Here is a 22,544-nt window from a genome sequence, read left to right as displayed (position 1 = left end):
AGTCCCATCATGGACTACAGCTGTCCTTATATAAGTGTAGATACACAGATAGCTCCGCCCACTGGACTGTTCAGCTCAAAAAGTGCCTGAGATCTCACGGCATAAAATACAAGTTCTACTGACTCTTCTGTATATCAGTACGCTCAGCCGCTCCGGCTCTGTAACCCGCTGCCGTAAGATCAGGCACGACCTAGGCGGAGACGGCTTCCACACAATGAGGAGCGGACTCCTGCGTTGGACAGTCGGTGACCGACACACACAATACATAAACACCTTGCAGACAATCTATTGTTAGAATTATTGGTGCTGTACTTGTACAAATCGGCACACTTCACATCACTGAGTTACAGTCCTACTAATAGTCCACTGAAGACCTTCCACCCTGCCAGTTGTCTCTCTGGTTGTTGTTAGTTTCTGACCTTGGGTTTCACCTGATGATGATTTCTGGGGATGGGATCATTGTGTCCTCACGGAGGTCATCACACAGCCGCTGGATGGACCATGACTGTGTATCGTGCTGCTTTGGAGAAGGACTGTTTCTCCTTGTGGTGAGTACTAAGTAGGTGTAAGGAGCCTTATATACCATGCAATGGCTCCTGAGAAATTTGGTATGCAAATGAGAGATGGTACAATGCCTCTGCAACGCCACCTATTGGAAGACAACTTCCCTATAAGTCAATGTCCGACCTTTGAACAGGCTTTATAACACGATGAGGATGAAAGCCAACCCAGAGTCTTCTCCAGCAGGAGCAGAGACCCATCAGCGATGGCCGTTTCACGGCTCTCCCCATCACTGCACAGTTCGTTGGCCCATATTGTGGGTCAGAAGGGGTAGCGTTTCTCCTTGTGGTGAGATAGGAGACTTATAGGTCAAGCAATGATCCCTGGGAAAGAAGGTATGCAAATGCAGAGGGTACAACGCCTCTGCAGCCCCGGGCATGTAGGGGAGTGACTAATGTTGGTGTGGGGGGGGGGGGGGGGGGTCGATGAATAATTCAACAGGGCAGTTGGGTGGCTATGCTGCATGAGCAAATCTGGGGATATTCCTTGCTTCAGCTGTGTGAAGGGTAATTTGATGACCCAGTACCGCTTGGAAAAGCTGATATACAGCAAGTACAGTTTTGGTTGCTTCACTCAAAAAATATCCTTCCCGCGTTCTTTTCCCGCTCTCCAAAAGGCACGGACATTTAACAGAGGTTTCCACCATTTTGAACTACAGGCCCAGAAGTGGTCTTCTTCGTGGACAGTGAGGCCTGGACTCGGCTAATCGGGCTTCTTGAAAACGTCACTAGCGCCTTATGAGGGACTTTTACGTCCTTATTTCCTGGAAGCAGGACTATTCGCTGAGTTGAACCCGTTTTATATTATTAAACGTCCTGAGTACCCAGTTTGCTATATGAATGCCGCCTGTCGGTTCCTGCTTTACTGCGGGCACAGCTAGCCATCAGAGTGCAGCCAGAGCCTATTTGGTTTGTTCCCAGGCACAAAGGACTGCTGGCCCTCTCATCCACTTATGTCTAGCCCTTCTGGAGCCTACCACGGCTTCTGCTAATTACCCAACACCCGGGACAACCCCAATTCCTGCCACCGGCCTGAGGTTTACATTGGGATGAGCCGCGAGTGTCCAGGGTGGGCATGCGGTTAAGGCAGTCAGAGCGGGTAAGGCTCTTCTGTGAGATGTTGGCTGGTGTCGGTATAAGGCTATTGGAGGTTGTACATTGGGTAACGTGGTATTTTCTGTAGTGCTGATGGTGGTTGGGAACACTGTTTAATCCTCATTACTAAATGGTTCCCCTTATTGATGGACCTGTGAACAGAGTGGTGCTCGTGTGGTTCTGTAGGTCGCACGTGTCCGTTCACCTCACTGCTTATGAGTGTGCCAATATGTAGCAGCATTTATCAAGCACTCCAACAGATGGGTGCACCCAGGTTAGACCTGATGCTGTCCATGAGATGTGCCGAGACCTTACCGTAGACCCACAGCACAGTCCCAATGGTCTGCTCTGACCACACACAATAAATCAGAGTTGCTCTTGAGATAGAGGCTGTTCTTCTGAGGTCCGGTGGAGACGTGGAGTTGGCGCACCCTGCTCAGCGCTTTCCTCAGTGAGGTAGCAGTACGATACCATTCAGCACAGAGATTTCTTTTTGTGGGCTAGTTTCCCACGGCCATCTAGATCTTTACAAAGCTGTAGGTCACCGGATCTTCCGGTCCGCAGGCCACAGATAACATCGGTCTTACAGAACTCTTGGCAGACTTCGCTCACGTGGCCCTTATGGTGAAGAAACCAGAAAGTCTGGAAGAGTTGATCGTCGTGGATGAACCTCTGGACCAGGTCTTCCCAGTCAGATGGATACGCAGATTTCATCCGGTAGGTGCTGAGCGCGCTGTACAGGAGGCTCCACTGAGGGACCTCATTTGGCTTCTTGTTGGCTTCAGTCAGATTCAGTATATATGTCTCATGGTCTAAGACCACATGAGAGCTATGCGGGTACTCGCCATCCACCTGATACACACGGAAACCTGGGGAAGAAGACAGCATACATGAAGGCCATCACAAAAAGACATACGAGGCAGAGAAGACAATATGGACATAGAAGATCAGAAGCTACTACAAGTGGGGCTACCATGACTGTCACCATAGGGTCTACATTGTTCTGTGCAAGGACTGTAACCCAACAAGACACAGCAGAGCCAACTGACCAAGGCTTTGACACTGGCACAGACCCCTTCCTCATCTATAGTCCTGTAGGTACATGCCCATTCTATAGATTGCAGGTTATTGTGGCCTGTAGTATGATATCTATTATCCCGCTCTTGCCTGTATTTCGCTTTTGTCTGTGGCTTCTCCTGCTGGCATTGCGCTCCTGTCCCAATCTACCTGTTGTTCTGCTTACGGCTGTTGTCTTTCTGCTGGGACTTCTAGTGCTATCCCCAGCTCCTTAAAGGACCAGGGTATGCCCAAGTCCTCCCTTCCTTCCTTGGTATTTTAAGGGCACTTCTAGCAGTCACCAGTATCTGAGTCATAAGGTCCATACTGTGCCACTCTTTGCTGAGATGTTCCTCAGTTTAGATATCTTTGGTATTTGGCTTGTTTTCTGATCACGTCTACTTCTCCCTTGCCCGTCTTAACTCTATATGGGTACCAGAAGTCCACCAGCCCGGACCTCGCTACAATTCTTAACACCCTGCCAGTCCTGATCTTTTCCCATGTGAATACGTCTACTGCCTCCTGTCTTTGTGCCATCTAGCAGAATCTCCACTCTATCAATGCGGTTGGTGGTTACCTGGGTTTAGGATGATGAAGGTGGTGGTCAGTATGAGCTGAGGATTGATGGTTACCTGGGTTTAGATTGATGAAGGTGGTGGTCAGTATGAGCTGAGGGGTGGTGGTTACCTGGGTTTAGGTTGATATGGGGGGTGGTCAGTATAAGCTGAGGTGTGGTAGTTACCTGGGTTTAGGATGATGAAGGTGGTGGTCAGTATGAGGTGAGGGGTGGTGGTTACCTGGGTTTCGGTTGATGAAGGTGCTGGTCAGTATGAGATGAGGTGTGGTAGTTACCTCGTTTAGGATGATGAAGGTGGTGGTCAGTATAAGATGAAGGGTGGTGGTTACCTGGGTTTAGGTTGATGAAGATGGTGGTCAGTATGAGCTGCGGGGTGGTGGTTACCTGGGTTTAGGATGATGAAGGTGGTGGTCAGTATGAGCTGAGGGGTGGTAGTTACCTGGGTTTAGGAGGATGAAGGTGGTGGTCAGTATGAGATGAAGGGTGGTGGTTACCTGAGTTTAGGTTGATGAAAATGGTGGTCAGTATGAGCTGAGGTGTGGTAGTTACCTGGGATTAGGATGATGAAGGTGGTGGTCAGTATGAGATGAGATGTGGTAGTTACCTGGGTTTAGGATGATGATGGTGGTGGTCAGTATGAGCTGTGGGGTGGTGGTTACCTGGGTTGAGGTTGATGAAGGTGGTGGTCAGTATGAGCTGAGGTGTGGTAGTTACCTGGGTTTAGGAGGATAAAGGTGGTGGTCAGTATGAGATAAAGGGTGGTGTTTACCTGGGTTTAGTTTGATGAAAATGGTGGTCAGTATGAGCTGAGGTGTGGTAGTTACCTGGGATTAGGATGATGAAGGTGGTGGTCAGTATGAGCTGAGGGGTGGTGGTTACCTGAGTTTAGGTTGATGAAAATGGTGGTCAGTATGAGCTGAGGTGTGGTAGTTACCTGGGATTAGGATGATGAAGGTGGTGGTCAGTATGAGATGAGATGTGGTAGTTACCTGGGTTTAGGATGATGATGGTGGTGGTCAGTATGAGCTGTGGGGTGGTGGTTACCTGGGTTGAGGTTGATGAAGGTGGTGGTCAGTATGAGCTGAGGTGTGGTAGTTACCTGGGTTTAGGAGGATGAAGGTGGTGGTCAGTATGAGATAAAGGGTGGTGTTTACCTGGGTTTAGTTTGATGAAGGTGGTGTACAGTATGAACTGAGGGGTGGTGGTTACCTGGGTTTAGGTTGATGAAAATGGGGGTCAGTATGAGCTGAGGGGTGGTAGTTACCTGGGTTTAGGATGATGAAGGTGGTGGTCAGTATGAGATGAAGGGTGGTGGTTACCTGGGATTAGGTTGATGAAGGTGCTGGTCAGTATGAGCTGAGGTGTGGTAGTTACCTGGGTTTAGGATGATGAAGGTGGTGGTCAGTATGAGCTGAGGGGTGGTAGTTACCTGGGTTTATGTTTATGAAGATGGTGGACAGTATGAGATGGGGGGTGTTAGTTACCTGGTTTTAGGATTATGAAGGTGGTGGTCAGTATGAGATGAAGGGTGGTGGTTACCTGGGATTAGGTTGATGAAGGTGGTGGTCAGTATGAGCTGAGGGGTGGTGGTTACCTGGGTTTAGGATGATGAAGGTAGTGGTCAGTATGAGATGAGGGGTGGTGGTTTCCTGGGTTTAGGTTGATGAAGGTGGTGGTCAGATGAGCTGAGGGGTGGTAGTTACCTTGTTTAGGATGATGAAGGTGGTGGTCAGTATGAGCTGAGGGGTGGTGGTTACCTGGGTTTAGGATGATGAAGGTAGTGGTCAGTATGAGATGAGGGGTGGTGGTTTCCTGGGTTTAGGTTGATGAAGGTGGTGGTCAGATGAGCTGAGGGGTGGTAGTTACCTTGTTTAGGATGATGAAGGTGGTGGTCAGTATGAGCTGAGGATTGATGGTTACCTGGATTTAGGTTGATGAAGATGGTGGTCAGTATGAGCTATGGGGTGGTGGTTACCTGGGTTTAGGTTGATAAGGGTGGTAGTCAGTATGAAATAAGGGGCGGTGGTTACCTGGGTTTAGGATGAGGACGGTGCTGGCCAATATGAACTGAGAGGTGGTGGTTACCTGGGTTTAGGATGATGAAGGTGGTGGTCAGTATGAGATGAAGTGTGGTGGTTACCTGGGATTAGGTTGATGAAGGTGGTGGTCAGTATGAGCTGCGGGGTGATGAAGGTGGTGGTCAGTATGAGCTGAGGGGTGGTAGTTACCTGGGATTAGGATGATGAAGGTGGTGGTCACTATGAGATGAGATGTGGTAGTTACCTGGGTTTAGGTTGATGAAGTGCTGGTCAGTATGAGGTGAGGTGTGGTAGTTACCTCGTTTAGGATGATGAAAGTGGTGGTCATTATGAGGTGAGGTGTGCTGGTTACCTGGGTTTAGGTTGATGAAGATGGTGGTCAGTATGAGCTGAGGGGTGGTGGTTACCTGGGTTTAGGTTGATGAAGATGGTGGTCAGTATGAGCTGAGGTATGGTAGTTACCTGGGTTTAGGTTGATAAGGGTGGTAGTCAGTATGAAATAAGGGGCGGTGGTTAACTGGGTTTAGGATGAGGACGGTGCTGGCCAGTATGAACTGAGAGGTGGTGGTTACCTGGGTTTAGGATGATGAAGGTGGTGGTCAGTATGAACTGAGAGGTGGTGGTTACATGGGTTTAGGATGATGAAGGTGGTGGTCAGTATGAACTGAGAGGTGGTGGTTACCTGGGTTTAGGATGATGAAGGTGGTGGCCAGTATGAACTGAGAGGTGGTGGTTACCTAGGTTTAGGTTGATAAGGGTGGTGGTCAGAATGAAATAAGGGGTGGTGGTTACCTGGGTTTAGGATGATGATGGTGCTGGCCAGTATGAGCTGAGAGGTGGTGGTTACCTGGGCTTAGGATGATGAGGATGGTGTTCAGTAGGAGATGGGGTGTGGGGTGGGGGTGGGGTACCTGGGTTTAGGTTGATGAATATGGTGGTCAGTATGAGGTGAGGGGTAGTGGTACCTGGGTTTAGGTTGATGAAGGTGCTGGTCAGTATTAGCTGAGGGGTGGTGGTTACTTGGGTTTAGGTTGATGAAGGTGGTGGTCAGTATGAGGTGAGAGGTGGTGGTTGCCTGGGTTTAGGATTATGAAGGTGGTGGTCACTATAAGGTGAGGGTTAGTGGTTACCTGGTTTTAGAATGATGGAGGTGGTGGTCAGTATGAGCTGAGGTGTGGTAGTTACCTGGGTTTAGGTTGATGAAGGTGGTGGTCAGTATGAGCTGAGGTGTGGTAGTTACCTGGGTTTAGGATTATGAAGGTGGTGCTCACTATGAGGTGAGGGTTAGTGGTTATCTGGGTTTAGAATGACGGAGGTGGTGGTCAGTATGAGCTGAGGGGTGGTAGTTACCTGGGTTTAGGTTGATGAAGGTGGTGGTCAGTATGAGCTGAGGGGTGGTAGTTACCTGGGTTTAGGTTGATGAAGGTGGTGGTCAGTATGAGCTGACATGTGGTGGTTACCTGGGTTTAGGTTGATGAAGGTGGTGGTTAGTATGAGCTGAGGTGTGGTGGTTACCTGGGTTTCGGATGATGAAGATGGTGTTCAGTATGAGCTGAGTGGTGGTGGTTACCTGGGTTTAGGTTGATGAAGGTGGTGGTCAGTATGAGCTGAGTGGTGGTGGTTACCTGGGTTTAGGTTGATGAAGGTGGTGACGCTGGGTGAGATAAAGGCCACAGACAGCGGACGGGACAACGTCTCCTCATCATAGAAAATCTCAAACTCATCCAGGTGAGTATGTCCAAAGAACTGTGCAGCGATGGTGCTCTCGTACCTATGGGTAGAGTAAGAAGAGGGGGGCATTGACCGGAGGAGTCAGCCACCATCACCAGAAGAAGTAGTGAGTCCTGAGATGGGACACGAGGAAAGCACTACAGAGGGACAACGCAAAGGTTAAGAGAATGAGCGATTTAAGCAGGGGTGGGGCAAACAACATTACTATTCCTCCCCCTCCACCCAGGAGATACTGCATTCTAGCTGCCCAGCTTGTACCTCGAAGTATTCCCTCACTATACCGGATATGAAGCAGCACCAGATGGTCGGTCACCTGATGAGACAGTGGCCAATTATTATTATCACATGCATACTCCCTTATTGTTTGAATCAACTGTTAATACAAATTGCCCCCCTGCCATGACTGCAAGAGATATATGCCCCAGCTGTAAGATACATGGATGCAGCGCTCCCTGCAGATGCTTCCCACCCCTCCCCGCTCCTCCCAGAGCGTACGGCGCTGACCTGTTAACGATCCGGTAATAATTCCAGCTCCAACTCTTCAGGCAGAGCCCCGGGGGGATGTGACCAATGATGTGCACCTGGCGAGGAGGATGAGAAAAGTCACATTTACCCACAGAGCTGACACTCTAGTCATACTACTTCAAGAAAACACCTAAGTGCAAGGTGACCTAATAGTGAGGGTCAATCAGCAAATAGTCCCCTCATCCTGATAGCAATTTCATGTCTGATCAGCTGCTATTATATCAGTGATGTAACCTAGTATGTGAGGCTGAAGGCAGACGATGTCCGTCCAGTTCAGCTGGTTTCCACCACCCCTTGTTGATCCAGAGCAAGGCAAAAAACCCCACTGAGGCAGAAGCCAATTTACTCCATTTGGGGGAAAAAATTCCTCCCCGACTCCATACTGGCAGTCAGAATAATTCCACGATCAACCTGACTGCAAGACCCGGATCACCAACCCCGCTGGTCCCCTAATGTCTATATCCTGTAATATCATAGAAAGACGTCTAGAGCCTCTTACACTCCTCTATGGATCCTGCCATCACCACGTCCTCAGCCAGGGAGTTCCACAGTCTCACTGCTCTTACAGTAAAGAACCCCCTTCTATGTTGGTGATGAAACCTGCTTTCTCCTAGACGTAGCAGATGCCCTCTTGTTACCGTCGCAGTCCTGGGTATAAACAGATCATGGCAGAGATCCTTGTATCGTCCCCTCATGTACTTATACAGAGTTATTGGGTCGCCCCTTAGCCGTCTATTTTCCGGGGTGAATAATCCCAGTTTTGGTGCCTCTCTGGGTATTCCAGTCCCATCATTCTATGTATTAGTTTAGTCACCCTTCTTTGTACCCCTCAAGCACTGCAACATCCTTCCTGAGCCCCGATGACCAGAACTGTGCGCAGTATTCCTTGACGATTGGCGTGTGAGCTCAAGTATTTTGGCCAAAATCTAAGTAATACCTCGTATTTATTATATGTTATTTACATGCAGTGCGACTTTAGACGCCAGGGGGCCCTGGGTGGCAGTGCCAATATGGTTCACTTTGAGGTGCTGAGCAGCCCGCCAAATTATTATGGTGTCAATAATAGGTTACTGGTCTGCATGGTGCACTACATGTATCAGAAGGTCTGCCACTCTGTATCCACTCTGTGCAGGAGTATACACCATATAGGAGGTTGTGTGAGCGGCCGTCTCATCGGTTCTTCCACAGGTGTAAATGGCTCCCTCATTTGGCAGTTTAGCCTTCTGCATGTTGAGGGGGTGCAGCTATCTGCCCTCCTGTATCAGTAAGTATCTGACCTTTCTCTGTGATTGCAGTATTCCATGTGAGGCCTGACAAGTGCCTTATATAGTGGGAGGATAATGTTCTCCTCCTTCGCCCCTATACCTCTTTTACTGCACCCCAAGACTTCATTGGCTTTTGCAGCAGCTGACTGGCATTGGTTACTCCAGTTTAGTCTACAGTCCATTAGTACCCCCAGGTCCTTTCCCCAGCGGTACCCCATTTAGTGTATATTGGTGACACCCGTTTCTCCTGCCCATGTGCAGAACCTTACATTTATCAGCATTGACCTTCATTCACCATTCCCCCCCCCCCTCCCGTTCCCCCGGCTTATCTCGGTCCGTTTGTAGTCGTACATTGTCCTCCGTTGTATTGATTATATTGTATAATTTTGTGTCATCTACAAATATTGATATTTTGCTGTGCAGCCCCTCTATCAGGTTATTGGTAAATATATTGAACAGAATAGGGCCTAGTACTGAACCCTGTGGCCCCCCGCTAGCGACAGGGGCCCAATAAGAGTACAAACCATTTATTACCCCCCTCTGCTTTCTATCTCTGAGCCAGTTCTTTACCCACTTACACACGTTTTCACCCAATCCGAGCTTCTCATTTTGTATATTAGCCTATTATGTGGCACGGTGTCACATGCTTTAGAGAAGTCCAGATATACGAGATCAATAGACTCTCCCAGGTCCAGATTGGTCTGACACGATCGAACCTTCATGAACCCATGCTGGTGAGGAGTTATTCCGTTGTTCTCCTTGAGGTACTCATCGATGGCGTCTCTCAGAAACCCCTTGAATATTTCTCCAGTTACTGCAGTGAGACTTACCGGCCTGTAGTTACCAGGCTCACTTTTGGTCCCCTTTTTGTAAATTGGAACCACGTTGGCAATGCGTCAATCCAATGGTACAACCCTGGTCTTGATAGTATCCACAAATATTAGATATAGTGGCCTAGCTATCACATCACTTAGTTCCCTTAGTACCCTTGGGTGTATTCCATCTGGGCCCGGCGATTTATCGATTTTAATCCTCTGTAACCGGCTCTGCACTTCCTCCTGTGTTAGGTATGCTATATGTAGCGGGGGGTTCGTTTTATTCCCCTGCATTTCGCATGACATTTCCTTTTCGTTCGGGAATACACTTGAGAAGAAACTATTTAATAGATTTGCCTTGCCTCCATCATCTTCAATGATTTCTCCTGCATTATTTGTTAAAGGGCCAGCGCTCTCCCTGCAAATCCTTTTGCTGTTGATATAATTGTAGAATAGTTTTGGGTTGTTTTTGCTCTCTTTAGCGATCTGTCTTTCCGCCTCCTCCTTAGCAGTTTTTATCTTTTCCTTACATATTTAGTTTTTTTCCCTGTATGATTTTAGCGCTTCTTCGCTGTCTTCTTGCTTCAGTAGTTTGAACGCTTTCTTTTTTTAGTTTATTGCCCCTCTTACCGGCTTGTCGAGCCACATTGGTTTCCTTCTACTTGAAGTTCTTATGTTTTTAAAGGGAATGAACTGCTCACATGAGGTGATTAGGATCCTTTTAACCCCTTAATGACATGGCCTATTTTGGCGTTGAGGACCAAGCGATTTTTTGGTATTTTTCCATCTCCATTTTTCAAAAGCCATAACTTTTTTATTTTTCCGTGGACGCGGCCGTGTAAGGGCTTGTTTTTTGCGTGGCGATCTGTAGTTTTTATCGGTGCCACTTTTGGGTATATAGACAATATCGTAAATTTTTTTTTTTTTTTTTTTAATGATAACAGGGAGAGAAAACACATCAATTCTGCCATAGATTTTTTTTTTTTTTTTACAGCGTTAATCATGCAGCATAAATGACACACTAAAATTTTTCTGCGGGTCGGTACGGTAACAACGATACCAAAATTGTTATATTTTTTTTAGGTTTTTACACTTTTTTGCAATAAAACCCCCTTTTTTTGGAAATCTTTTTTTTTTCTCTATAGCTGCATTCAAAGTCCTGTAACTTTTTTATTTTTCTATGTACGGAGCTCTATGAGGGCTTATTTTTTGCGAGACGAGCTGTAGTTTTTATTGGTACCATTTTGGGAAATGTACGGCTTTTTTGATCACTTTTATTGCATTTTTTGTGAGGCAAAATGCTAAAAATTAGCATTTTGCCTCTGTTTTTTAGCGTTTTTTTTTACGCTTTTTGTCGTACAAAATAAAAAGCGTGTTCAACTTTTTGTACACGTCGTTACGGACGCGTCAATACCCAATATGTGGGGTTTTAGTTTTTTTTCCCTTTTTTTATGCTAATATTAGAAAAAGCATAAAAAAGGGGTTTTTTACATTTTTTTTTTTACATTTTTATTTTTTTTACACTTTTCTTTTCTTTTTTTTAATACTATTTGAGTCCCTCTGAGGGACTTACATCACTGTGCCTATGATCGCTGTCATAAGGCATGGCAGAGCTACTGCTCTGCCATGCCTTATCGCTTATACAGCGATAATAGGCACAGGCAATACAGGACGCCAGTGTCTGGCGTCCTGTTGCCATGGTGACAGGCCGGGCTCTCGCGATAACATCGCGAGTTCCGGCCGGAGACACACAGGGATCGCGATCCCTCTGTGAACTCTTTCCCTGCCGCGATCTACTTAGATCGCGGCAGGGAAGGGGTTAACAGCGGCGGGCGCATCTCCGATGCCCCCCTGCTGTTGGAGCGGGACGCCGGCTGTGACTGACAGCCGGCTCCCGCTGCGGGATAGCGCGGGATCACATGTGATCCCGTGCTATCTCCAGGACGTACCAGGTACGTCATGTTGCGGGAAGTACCAGGCTGCCATGACGTACCAGGTACGTCCAGGAGCGGGAAGGGGTTAAACTCCTCCCATTTGTCGTCTGTACTAATATTTTTGAGGATGTTGTCCCAATTAATGTTACCGATAGTTCTAAGCTGATCAAATTTAGCTTTACTAAAGTTTAGCTTATTTGTCGCTCCCTGATAAGGCTTCTTATTGAATGGCAACTGGAAAACTATCTATCTATATATATATATATATAAAGACGAAAGCCCTCACTGACTGACTGACTGGCCACTAATTCTCTCACTTCCCGATGTCATAGAAACATGAGATTTGGCATGAGCATTGATTATGTCATAAATAGGAAAAGTTAATGGGTCCCAACTCGATTATTCAATTCTAAGCGCAAAAGAATTAGCATCTAAATTTTATGTACAGAATCTAATTCTCTCACTTCCTGATGTTTATATAAAGGAAACGTTGCATGGTTACCTCCCGTGGTGTTTCCTGGGTAATGCAAAGAACTATGCAAAATGGTGAACACATTTTTTTCCTCCGTATCTCTAAAGTAACCACGACTTAATACGATTTTCCGTGTGAACACCAGATAAACACCAGTACCAAATTAACTCGGGCGAAGCCGGGTATATCAGCTAGTAATTATATAAATAGAGGTGAATGCCCTCACTGACAGACAGACTCGTCACTAATTCTCTAACTTTCCGGTGTCGTACAAACATGAAATTTGCAACAACCATCTACCTCCCCTCTATTTGTATATACTGAGGAGAATCTACCTCACCTCTATGTGTATATACTGAGGAGAATCGACCTCCCCTTTTTGTGTATATACTGAGGAGAATCTACCTCCCCTTTTTGTGTATATACTGAGGAGAATCTACCCCACCTCTATGTGTATATACTGAGGAGAATCTACCCCACCTCTATGTGTATATACTGAGGAGAATCTACCCCACCTCTATATGTATATACTGAGGAGAATCTACCTCACCTCTATGTGTATATACTGAAGAGAATCTACCTCACCTCTGTGTGTGTGAATATATTGAAGGGCTATAATTTACATAATGAAGCGGCCATGGACTGAAGGGATGGAGCCTTTAAGGCTAAGAAGAGTCTGCAACCTGCAGTCTGGGTGTAAATTTGAATAGAGGCGTTACCTTTAAGGATAAAAAGGGAGTAGTGTGGAGGGGTCACATTCGCAGAGGGACATCGGTACATGCAGTCTGAGGAGAATCTAACACTCCACTGTGTGTAGACAGATTTTATTCCTCGGTTCCTATGAAATAACTACGACTTCATGAAAAATTTCAGTTTGAAGAACAAGTAAACATCAGTACCAAATTAACTTGGGCAAAGCTGGATATATCAGCTAGTTAATTACATTGTGGTCATCAGCAGTGGACGGGGCTGTGACTACCTGTCAGTCATGATATACAGGCTGGTTGTCAGCAGTAATAGAAGGTGTGAGGATCTTATGTCTGATCATGTCATTATAACAGTGATGTCATCACCCGGGGGCAGGACCTGACTAACTCTCATATCAGTGATGTCATCAGCAGGGGGCATGGCTTGACTACCTCTCATATCAGTGATGTCATTGTCAGGGGGCGTGGCTGTGTATCATGTCTGGGTCATCACTTGGGGACAGTGTTACATGTTTTTTGGGTTCGGCGTGGCATGATTATGTGCATGCTCTACTATCTGAGTACTGAATTTTGTGACCTCCTGTGATGTAAATGGCTGAACTGAAGAAGACGTCGTCTATATACCCTCCTCACCTTCTCATAGTTGTCCTCCGCTTCCTGCAGGACCCCCACCAACCACTGGAGTTGTCCTGCGGGATCCGTATAATTGATCATGAGCCAGAAATTCTCAACAGCACAAAAGTTCATGTTGAGGGAAACCAAACGCAGGTCTGGAGCAATCTTGGTGGTGTAAAAACCAGCGATCCTGTAGGGGCAAGAGGCCGAGGGTGAGAGAGTGCTTATAAGCATACGTAGGGCGTTAAGAGTAGGTGTGGCAAGGGCTCACCTGAGCGTGTCTAATGCCGATGCGGGCAGCCAACCTTCCCATTCCTGTGCCATTGCGTTGTACAGCCAGCTGGAGGACAGGTTGCCATAGATGGAGGGGGGTGGGAAGCTATTGACGGGGGCACTCTCGTGGTTTCCTACAGCTGGGTATACGGGTAATGGGCTCAGATACTTCCTGATGAGGCCAGTAATACTTCTGAGGGCATCCAGCTGTTGTGCCCGAGTCTGTTCCCACACGTTGTGAGCTGGTATATCCCCTGTCCAGTACACCCGGTCAAACGATGCATTGGTGGCAACATGCTGGAGAAGGGACTCAATGGTGTGCAGCGGGAGGTCACAGTTGCTGTAAGCCCCCCAGTATCCGGAGGGATTGTGGCCCCCTGATGAGGAGTGGTTCCGGCAGCACAGCGGCTCCTTACAGGTCGTAGGAGCCCCAGGGGCATAGCCGTGGTCCCAATGTATGTCTGTGATGAATAGCACTCGAGAGACAGGAGACCCCGGCCGAGGGGGGACGGGGGGCTGTATGGGAGGTTTGGGCTTGGGTGGTAGGGTAATATTCCACTCTGAGCCAATGTCCCAGTGTCCACAGTCTGTGCCCAGTAGGAGCCCACAAAACTCTGAGGGGCGCAGCACCGACATCACCCATGCGGTGATTACATCCCGCTTGAAGAGCTGCACCACCTGATCACAAATCCCGGGCTCCTCCAGATGCAAAGTCCTGCACACCGTCACGGCCACCTCCGCCACCCGCTCCATGTTACTCTCCACCTGCCAAGAAGGAAGGGCATTAATGTCAGCAATGGACCTTGACGGGGGCTTCTTAGTGGAGCACAGGGGTCTAATAACATGACAGGGAGTCCTGGTACAGTATGGGGTCTAGCAGATGCAGCCCATCGGTGGGCTCCTGTGTAGTCTGGGGTCTAATATATGTAGCTTATACTGGAGTCCTGGCGCAGTATGGGGTGTAGTAAATGCAGCCCATGATAGGGGCTCCTGGTATATTACGGGGTCTAATAGATGCAGCTCCTAACAGGAGGGGGTTAGTGAGGTGGGCCTACCATTATGAGAATTACACTACGGCGTCCTCTCGTGGCCCCCTGCAGGAACAGTGGATTGCAAGCCACTAGAAGGCGCCATTGACCATCTTGAGTACAGTGCATGGAGTGGTCCGTTTGCGGTTCCATACACGGACACAGGGCGCAGTGAGAGGATAGCTGGCCAGGATCCCGGGAGGTGGATCAGCCACTGATGACAGGTCTTGAGGAAGGATCGTCAATCATTTAGCTTTTTCACCTGTCCGGCTGGTTGCACACAAGTGAATTATAGGTGGATCTGTGCGCCTGCGATATGGCAATATGTCCCGGCCGACTGCGGGTCTCCTGACCTGAACTCTCTTCCTATGGTGGAGACCCGCGGTCAGCTGCGACCCTCGGCCATATTATGGGCGCATAAATATGTCTGGGATCCGCTTCTGTGAATTCGGACTTCTACAAAAAAAAATACCACACACCTGCTAAACCGCCCAGGTGGCGCGGCCGCGGCTGGGCAGACAAGAGGAAGGACTAGTAGATTGATAAAGGCTATTTGTAAAGCCGAAACGCGTTGCAGCACAAAAATAAAACCGTTATCTTGGAACCATCCTCTGCTTCACTACATACGAACCAGGATTTAGGGGTGCCAGCTCAAACCGGCACCCCTACGAAGCGTCTCTCTACTTATCCTCTGTAGCATGCCAAACCACTGGAGCAGCAGGGCTTTTTTCTTGCTTGGTGTTCCTCTTGCTTCCTCTGGTACACCCACACCTAGAGCTGCCCCCCCTGACGCTCTCCCCCCCCCTGGCGCTCTCCCCCCGACGCTCTCCCCCCCCTGACGCTCTCCCCCCCCCCTGACGCGCTCCCCCCCTGACGCTCTCCCCCCTGACGCTCTCCCCCCTGACGCTCTCCCCCAGGGACGTCATACAGACCAGTGAATTGGACCCTACCAGTATTTGATACCACCAGCTTTTCAGGATTATCAGACGTACCGACACCCTATCCCGTAGGCTCCGGTTAGGCCTGGGGTGAGTCCACCTCTGTCTTCTTCTCACCCCACCGGGGAGCTACTGATCCCTCATATTCTAACTAGACGTAAACAAAGCATGCAAGTGACAAAAGCCACCGCTGTGCCGCAGCATAGCATAAGGCGCCCGACCTCAGAGGGTTAAACCCAGAGGAAGTCCAGAAGATAATGGAGAACTGCCCAACAAGAAACGACTGCGCCGTTAACTACTTACATGCCATGGCCAATGCTGACTGTGACCAGGAGAGTTTGGGGGACCACTGTGGTGCCCAATAGGGGGTGGAAGTGGGTCGCTCCCAGGATCTGCGGCAGGGCTTAATAGGCTTGCATCAAAAATTCGACTGCAGTATATGGCACAGCACAAGCGATCGGCGGTTCAAACCCCGAATGAGATGACGGTTTTTTTTTGCAAAGTTTAATAGTTTAAAAAAATAAAAAAACCTTTTACCATTTTTCTATAAATAAATAGACATAATCAGCGTTTCCGCGTCCGTGAAGGTCACAACAATTAATATCACTGTATCACTCCCGCGCTGCCACCGCTGCAGGGGGAACGGTTCACAGTTGTTTAGCACTTTTTATGTACATTAAAAATACAAGAACCCAAAACAGCGTTGTGTGGGGTGGGGGGTGGGGCAAACGTGCTAAGAGCGGGCCCTTAAAGGGGGGGGGGGGTCTCGGCGGCGCCCTGTGCAGTGATACATTGTAGTCGGAGCGCTGGGTTGGGGGTCTCGGCGGTGCTCTGCACAGTGATACATTGTAGTCGGAGCGCTGGGTTGGGGGTCTCGGCGGTGCTCTGCGCAGTGATACATTGTAGTCGGAGCTCTGGGTGAGGGGGTCGTGGCAGCGCTCTGTGCAGTGATACATTGTAGTCGGAGCGCTGGGGGGGTCGTGGCAGCGCTCTGTGCAGTGATACATTGTAGTCGGAGCGCTGGGTGGGGGGGTCCTGGCGGTGCTCTGCGCAGTGATACATTGTAGTCAGAGCGCTGGGTGAGGGGTCGTGGCGGCGCTCTGCGGTGATACATTGTAGTCGGAGCGCTGGGTGAGGAGTCGTGGCGGCGCTCTGCGCAGTGATACATTGTAGTCGGAGCTCTGGGTGAGGGGTCGTGGCGGTGCCCTGCGCAGTGATGTATTGTAGTCGGAGCTCTGGGTTGGGGGGTCTCGGCGGCGCTCTGTGCAGTGATACATTGTAGTCGGAGCTCTGGGTGAGGGGGTCGTGGCGGTGCCCTGCGCAGTGATGTATTGTATTCGGAGAGGTGGGGGGGGGGGGGGTCGCGGCGGCGCTCTGTGCAGTGATACATTGTAGTCGGAGCGCTGGGTGAGGAGTCGTGGCAGCGCTCTGCACAGTGATACATTGTAGTCGGAGCGCTGGGTTGGGGGTCTCGGCGGTGCCCTGCGCAGTGATACATTGTAGTCGGAGCTCTGGGTGAGGGGTCGTGGCGGTGCCCTGCGCAGTGATGTATTGTAGTCGGAGCTCTGGGTGAGGGGTCGTGGCAGCGCTCTGTGCAGTGATACATTGTAGTCGGAGCGCTGGGTGGGGGGGGTCCTGGCGGTGCTCTGCGCAGTGATACATTGTAGTCAGAGCGCTGGGTGAGGGGTCGTGGCGGCGCTCTGCGGTGATACATTGTAGTCGGAGCGCTGGGTGAGGAGTCGTGGCGGCGCTCTGCGCAGTGATACATTGTAGTCGGAGCTCTGGGTGAGGGGTCGTGGCGGTGCCCTGCGCAGTGATGTATTGTAGTCGGAGCTCTGGGTTGGGGGGTCTCGGCGGTGCTCTGTGCAGTGATACATTGTAGTCGGAGCTCTGGGTGAGGGGGGTCGTGGCGGTGCCCTGCGCAGTGATGTATTGTATTCGGAGAGGTGGGGGGGGGGGGGGTCGCGGCGGCGCTCTGTGCAGTGATACATTGTAGTCGGAGCGCTGGGTGGGGGGGTCCTGGCGGTGCTCTGCGCAGTGATACATTGTAGTCGGAGCGCTGGGTGAGGAGTCGTGGCAGCGCTCTGCACAGTGATACATTGTAGTCGGAGCGCTGGGTGAGGGGTCTCGGCGGTGCCCTGCGCAGTGATACATTGTAGTCGGAGCTCTGGGTGAGGGGTCGTGGCGGTGCCCTGCGCAGTGATGTATTGTAGTCGGAGCTCTGGGTTGGGGGGTCTCGGCGGCGCTCTGTGCAGTGATACATTGTAGTCGGAGCTCTGGGTGAGGGGGTCGTGGCGGTGCCCTGCACAGTGATGTATTGTAGTCGGAGCTCTGGGTTGGGGGGTCTCGGCGGCGCTCTGTGCAGTGATACATTGTAGTCGGAGCTCTGGGTGAGGGGGTCGTGGCGGTGCCCTGCACAGTGATGTATTGTATTCGGAGAGGTGGGGGGGGGGGGGGGTCGCGGCAGCACTCTGTGCAGTGATACATTGTAGTCGGAGCGCTGGGTTGGGGGTCTCGGCGGTGCCCTGCGCAGTGATGTATTGTAGTCCAAGCGCTGGGTTGGGGGTCTCGGCGGTGCTCTGCGCAGTGATGTATTGTAGTCCGAGCGCTGGGTTGGGGGTCTCGGCGGTGCCCTGCGCAGTGATACATTGTAGTCCGAGCGCTGGGTTGGGGGTCTCGGTGGTGCCCTGCGCAGTGATGTATTGTAGTCCGAGCGCTGGGTTGGGGGTCTCGGCGGTGCCCTGCGCAGTGATACATTGTAGTCCGAGCGCTGGGTTGGGGGTCTCGGCGGTGCCCTGCGCAGTGATGTATTGTAGTCCGAGCGCTGGGTTGGGGGTCTCGGCGGTGCCCTGCGCAGTGATACATTGTAGTCCGAGCGCTGGGTTGGGGGTCTCGGTGGTGCCCTGCGCAGTGATGTATTGTAGTCCGAGCGCTGGGTTGGGGGTCTCGGTGGTGCCCTGCGCAGTGATACATTGTAGTCCGAGCGCTGGGTTGGGGGTCTCGGTGGTGCCCTGCGCAGTGATGTATTGTAGTCCGAGCGCTGGGTTGGGGGTCTCGGTGGTGCCCTGCGCAGTGATGTATTGTAGTCCGAGCGCTGGGTTGGGGGTCTCGGCGGTGCCCTGCGCAGTGATACATTGTAGTCCGAGCGCTGGGTTGGGGGTCTCGGTGGTGCCCTGCGCAGTGATGTATTGTAGTCCGAGCGCTGGGTTGGGGGTCTCGGTGGTGCCCTGCGCAGTGATGTATTGTAGTCGGAGCGCTGGGTTGGGGGTCTCGGCGGTGCCCTGCGCAGTGATACATTGTAGTCGGAGCGCTGGGTTGGGGGTCTCGGTGGTGCCCTGCGCAGTGATACATTGTAGTAGGGAGACGGCTCAGTGGTCAGTGAGGAGGTCGGCTCAGTGGTTAGAGGTATGGGGAGTGGGTCAGCGGTTAGTAGGGGTACGGCGAGTGGCTCAGCACAGGGACCATGCTGCTCTGGTATAGAGGGGGACATCAGTGCGGCGCTGCGGAATATGCGTGCGCTATATAAACATGTCTGCCGGCGCTCTGCATCACGGATGGCGCCCACATTATCCCAGCAGCACCGATTAACCCCCTCACTGCCCCCATGCACCTCTTCCTGCAGAAGCAGCAATGCTTTCACAAGTGAGGAGCGTTAACCCCTTCTCTGCTGCATGCAGCGGCAGTGATTGACCCGCTAATCATTAACTCTTTGTGCCCCTCTGTCAGGGGCATTAACCCCGTCTTGTCCGTTACCTGCAGACTGGCGTCCAGGACGATGAGCAGAACTTTGCAGGTGGTGCAGGTGACGTTACTCCATCCATAGCCCCCACGGGGCCCCTCACCCAATGCACTGAGGGGCCACACAATGAGGAGCAGGAAAAGACCCCCAGAGGGTGACATTGTCCGCTGGGCCACACTGCGGGGTCTCATCACCGCTGGTCACTCTCTTCTCCGGACTTGTTTCATGTAGTCACTTCCCAGCTGGATGTCACTAATGTTGTCTCATGAGACATGTCTCGCCCCGCAGTCTGTGAGCGCTGCTGACCTCAGCTGACAACACCCCGAACCAGGAAGAGACTGCAGAGGGGAGGAGAGAGGAGGAGAGACAGAGAGAGCGGGGAGGAGAGAGAGGAGGGGGGAGGAGAGACAGAGAGAGAGGAGGGGGGAGGAGAGACAGAGAGAGAGGGGAGGGAAGAGACTGCAGAGGAGAGAGGGGAGGACAGAGGAGGAGAGACAGAGAGCGGGGAGGAGAGAGAGGAGGGGGGAGAGAGAGGGGGAGAGACTACAGAGGAAGAGAGAGAGAGAGGAGGAGAGACTGCAGAGGAGAGAGGGGAGGAGAGAGAGAGAGAGAGAGAGAGAGAGAGGGGGGGGGGAGGAGAGAGAGCCGGGAGGAGAGAGAGAGAGGGTGGAGGAGAGAGACTACAGAGGAAGAGAGAGAGGAGGAGGAGAGAGAGGGGGAGGACAGAGAGAGATGGGAGGAGAGAGAGGCAGAGGTGGACAGAGAGGGGTGGAGAGAGTGTAGGGTGGGGGGCGAGGATTGCCAGTAGTCATGGGACGGTCACGCTGCCACTCTCTGATCCAGAACATTCCGGTCACATCATACATGGAATATTCTAGAAAGGATCATAAGAAAGATTAACCCTTCACCTGCCACATGCTCCCTGTACAAGGATCATAGGATGCTGGAGGGGGCAGCTGGGTGCCCGGGACCCCTGTGATGTGCCTGGGTGGTCTGAGGAGTTCTGGGTCTTCATGATCCTTCCAGATGTATGTAGTTAATAGGTGTGACTGCGCACGTTTGCTGCGATGCGTCTCGTGGCGTAGAATGAGGCTCTGCCCACATCTCGTTGGCAGGATCCAGTGATGGGCACCATGGAGGGCCGAGCGTGCCCCGCTCCCATGGTGAAAAACCGCATACCACCTGCTAGTAGACCGCACTATACAGTAGGGAAAGGTACGGCCACACGAAGCGACAACGAAGGCCAGGCGGACTCGCCAGGTGGTGGGCTCCGGACAAACTGCCGAAGGAGGCCTGACGTCCAGGAGCGTGCCGTCTCCCCGCACCTCAAAAACATCTCCTGTCACCCTGATCCATTCCCATCCAGGTTACTGCAACCCTACTGATCCTCTCCAGCCCTAAACATAGCAGGCGGACTCCTCTATCTGCTCTACGCCAATGCCTCCACTCTGTGCCAGTCACTACTCTGATGCCTCCAGCCTGTGCCAGTCACTACTCTGATGCCTCCAGCCTGTGCCACTCACTACTCTCATGCCTACCCCCTGTGCCAGTCACTAATCTGATGCCTCCACCCTGTGCCAGTCACTACTCTGATGCCTCCAGCCTGTGCCAGTCACTACTCTGATGCCTCCAGCCTGTGCCACTCACTACTCTCATGCCTACACCCTGTGCCAGTCACTACTCTGCTGCCTCCACCCTGTGCCAGTCACTACTCTGCTGCCTCCACCCTGTGCCAGTCACTACTCTGCTGCCTCCACCCTGTGCCAGTCACTACACTGCTGCCTCCACCCTGTGCCAGTTACTACACTGATTCCTCCACTCTGTGCCAGTCACTATTCTGATGCCTCCACCCTGTGCCAGTCACTATACTGATGCCTCCACCCCGTGCCAGTCACTGCTTTGATGCCTCCACCCTGTGCCACTCACTACACTGATGCGTTCACCATGTGCCAGTCACTATTCTGAGGCCGTCACGCTGTGCCAGTCACTACTCTGATGCCTCCACCCTGTGCTAGTCACTATACTGATGCCTCAACTCTGTGCCAGTCACTACTCTGATGCCTCCAGCCTGTGCCAGTCACTACACTGATGCCTCAACCCTGTGCCAGTCACTACTCTGATGCCTCAACCCTGTGCCACTCACTATTCTGATGCCTTCACCCTGTGCCAGTAACTACACTGATACCTCCATCCTGTGTCAGTCACTATAATAATGCCTTCCTCCTGTGCCAGTCATTACACTGATGCCTCCACTCTGTGCCAGTCACTACACTGATACCTCCACCCGGTGCCAGTCACTACATTGATGCCTCCACTCTGTGCCAGTCACTATACTGATGCCCCCACCCTGTGCCACTCACTACACTGATGGGTTCACCCTGTGCCAGTCACTATTCTGATGCCGTCACCTTGTGCCAGTCACTATACTGATGCCTCCACTCTGTGCCAGTCACTACACTGATGCCTCCACCCTGTGCCAGTCACTGCTTTGATGCCTTCACCCTGTGCCAGTCACTACACTGATGCCTTCACCCTGTGCCAATAACTACTCTGATGACTCCACCCTGTGCCAATAACTACTCTGATGCCTCCACCCTATGCCAGTCACTACACTGATGCCTCCACCCCGTGGCAGTCACTATACTGATGCCTTTACTCTGTGCCTGTCACTAATCTGATGCCTTCACCCTGTGCCAGTCACTACTCTGAACCTCCATCCTGTTTCAGTCACTATAATAATGCCTCCATCCTGTGCCAGTCATTACACTGATGCCTCCACCCTATGCCAGTCACTACACTGATGCCTCCACCCCGTGGCAGTCACTATACTGATGCCTTTACTCTGTGCCTGTCACTAATCTGATGCCTTCACCCTGTGCCAGTCACTACTCTGAACCTCCATCCTGTTTCAGTCACTATAATAATGCCTCCATCCTGTGCCAGTCATTACACTGATGCCTCCACTCTGTGCCAGTCACTATACTGATGCCTTTACTCTGTGCCAGTCACTATTCTGACACCTTCAACCTGTGCCAGTCACTACTCTGTTGCCTCCACCCTGTGGCAATTGATATACTGATACCTCCACAATGTACTAGTCAGTACACAGATACCCCAACATTGGATCAGTAATTACACTGATGCCTCCACCCTGTGCCAGTCACTACACTGATGC

General features: G+C 51.1%; 1 protein-coding gene across 1 annotated transcript; it reads right to left on the bottom strand.

Annotated features, from left to right (window-relative positions):
* Nucleotides 1-286: 286 nt before the first annotated feature.
* Nucleotides 287-19,730, bottom strand: SMPD1 (sphingomyelin phosphodiesterase 1). Its single transcript, XM_066588556.1, has 6 exons — nt 19,384-19,730; nt 13,663-14,429; nt 13,410-13,581; nt 7,563-7,639; nt 6,953-7,098; nt 287-2,524 (listed from the first exon to the last, which is right to left on the bottom strand). The coding sequence occupies exons 1-6, from the start codon at nt 19,558-19,560 to the stop codon at nt 2,130-2,132; spliced, it is 1,734 nt and encodes a 577-aa protein (XP_066444653.1). The 5' UTR covers nt 19,561-19,730; the 3' UTR covers nt 287-2,129.
* Nucleotides 19,731-22,544: the final 2,814 nt, after the last annotated feature.

Source organism: Eleutherodactylus coqui, chromosome 1, assembly GCF_035609145.1.
Source record: "Eleutherodactylus coqui strain aEleCoq1 chromosome 1, aEleCoq1.hap1, whole genome shotgun sequence".
Classification (NCBI taxonomy): Eukaryota; Metazoa; Chordata; class Amphibia; order Anura; family Eleutherodactylidae; genus Eleutherodactylus; species Eleutherodactylus coqui.
The sequence above is the reverse complement of the archived record's forward strand: the minus strand, read 5'-3'. Positions and strand labels throughout refer to the sequence as shown.

What these genes read in the sequence shown, in the direction of transcription:
- SMPD1 (XM_066588556.1), bottom strand. Translation starts at nt 19,560, where the DNA reads ATGAGACCCCGCAGTGTGGCCCAGCGGACAATGTCACCCTCTGGGGGT. An exon ending in TCCTGGACGCCAGTCTGCAG is followed by an intron (nt 14,430 to 19,383) that starts GTAACGGACAAG and finishes CCTTCTTGGCAG; the next exon opens with GTGGAGAGTAACATGGAGCG. An exon ending in TCGGCATTAGACACGCTCAG is followed by an intron (nt 13,582 to 13,662) that starts GTGAGCCCTTGC and finishes TTGCCCCTACAG; the next exon opens with GATCGCTGGTTTTTACACCA.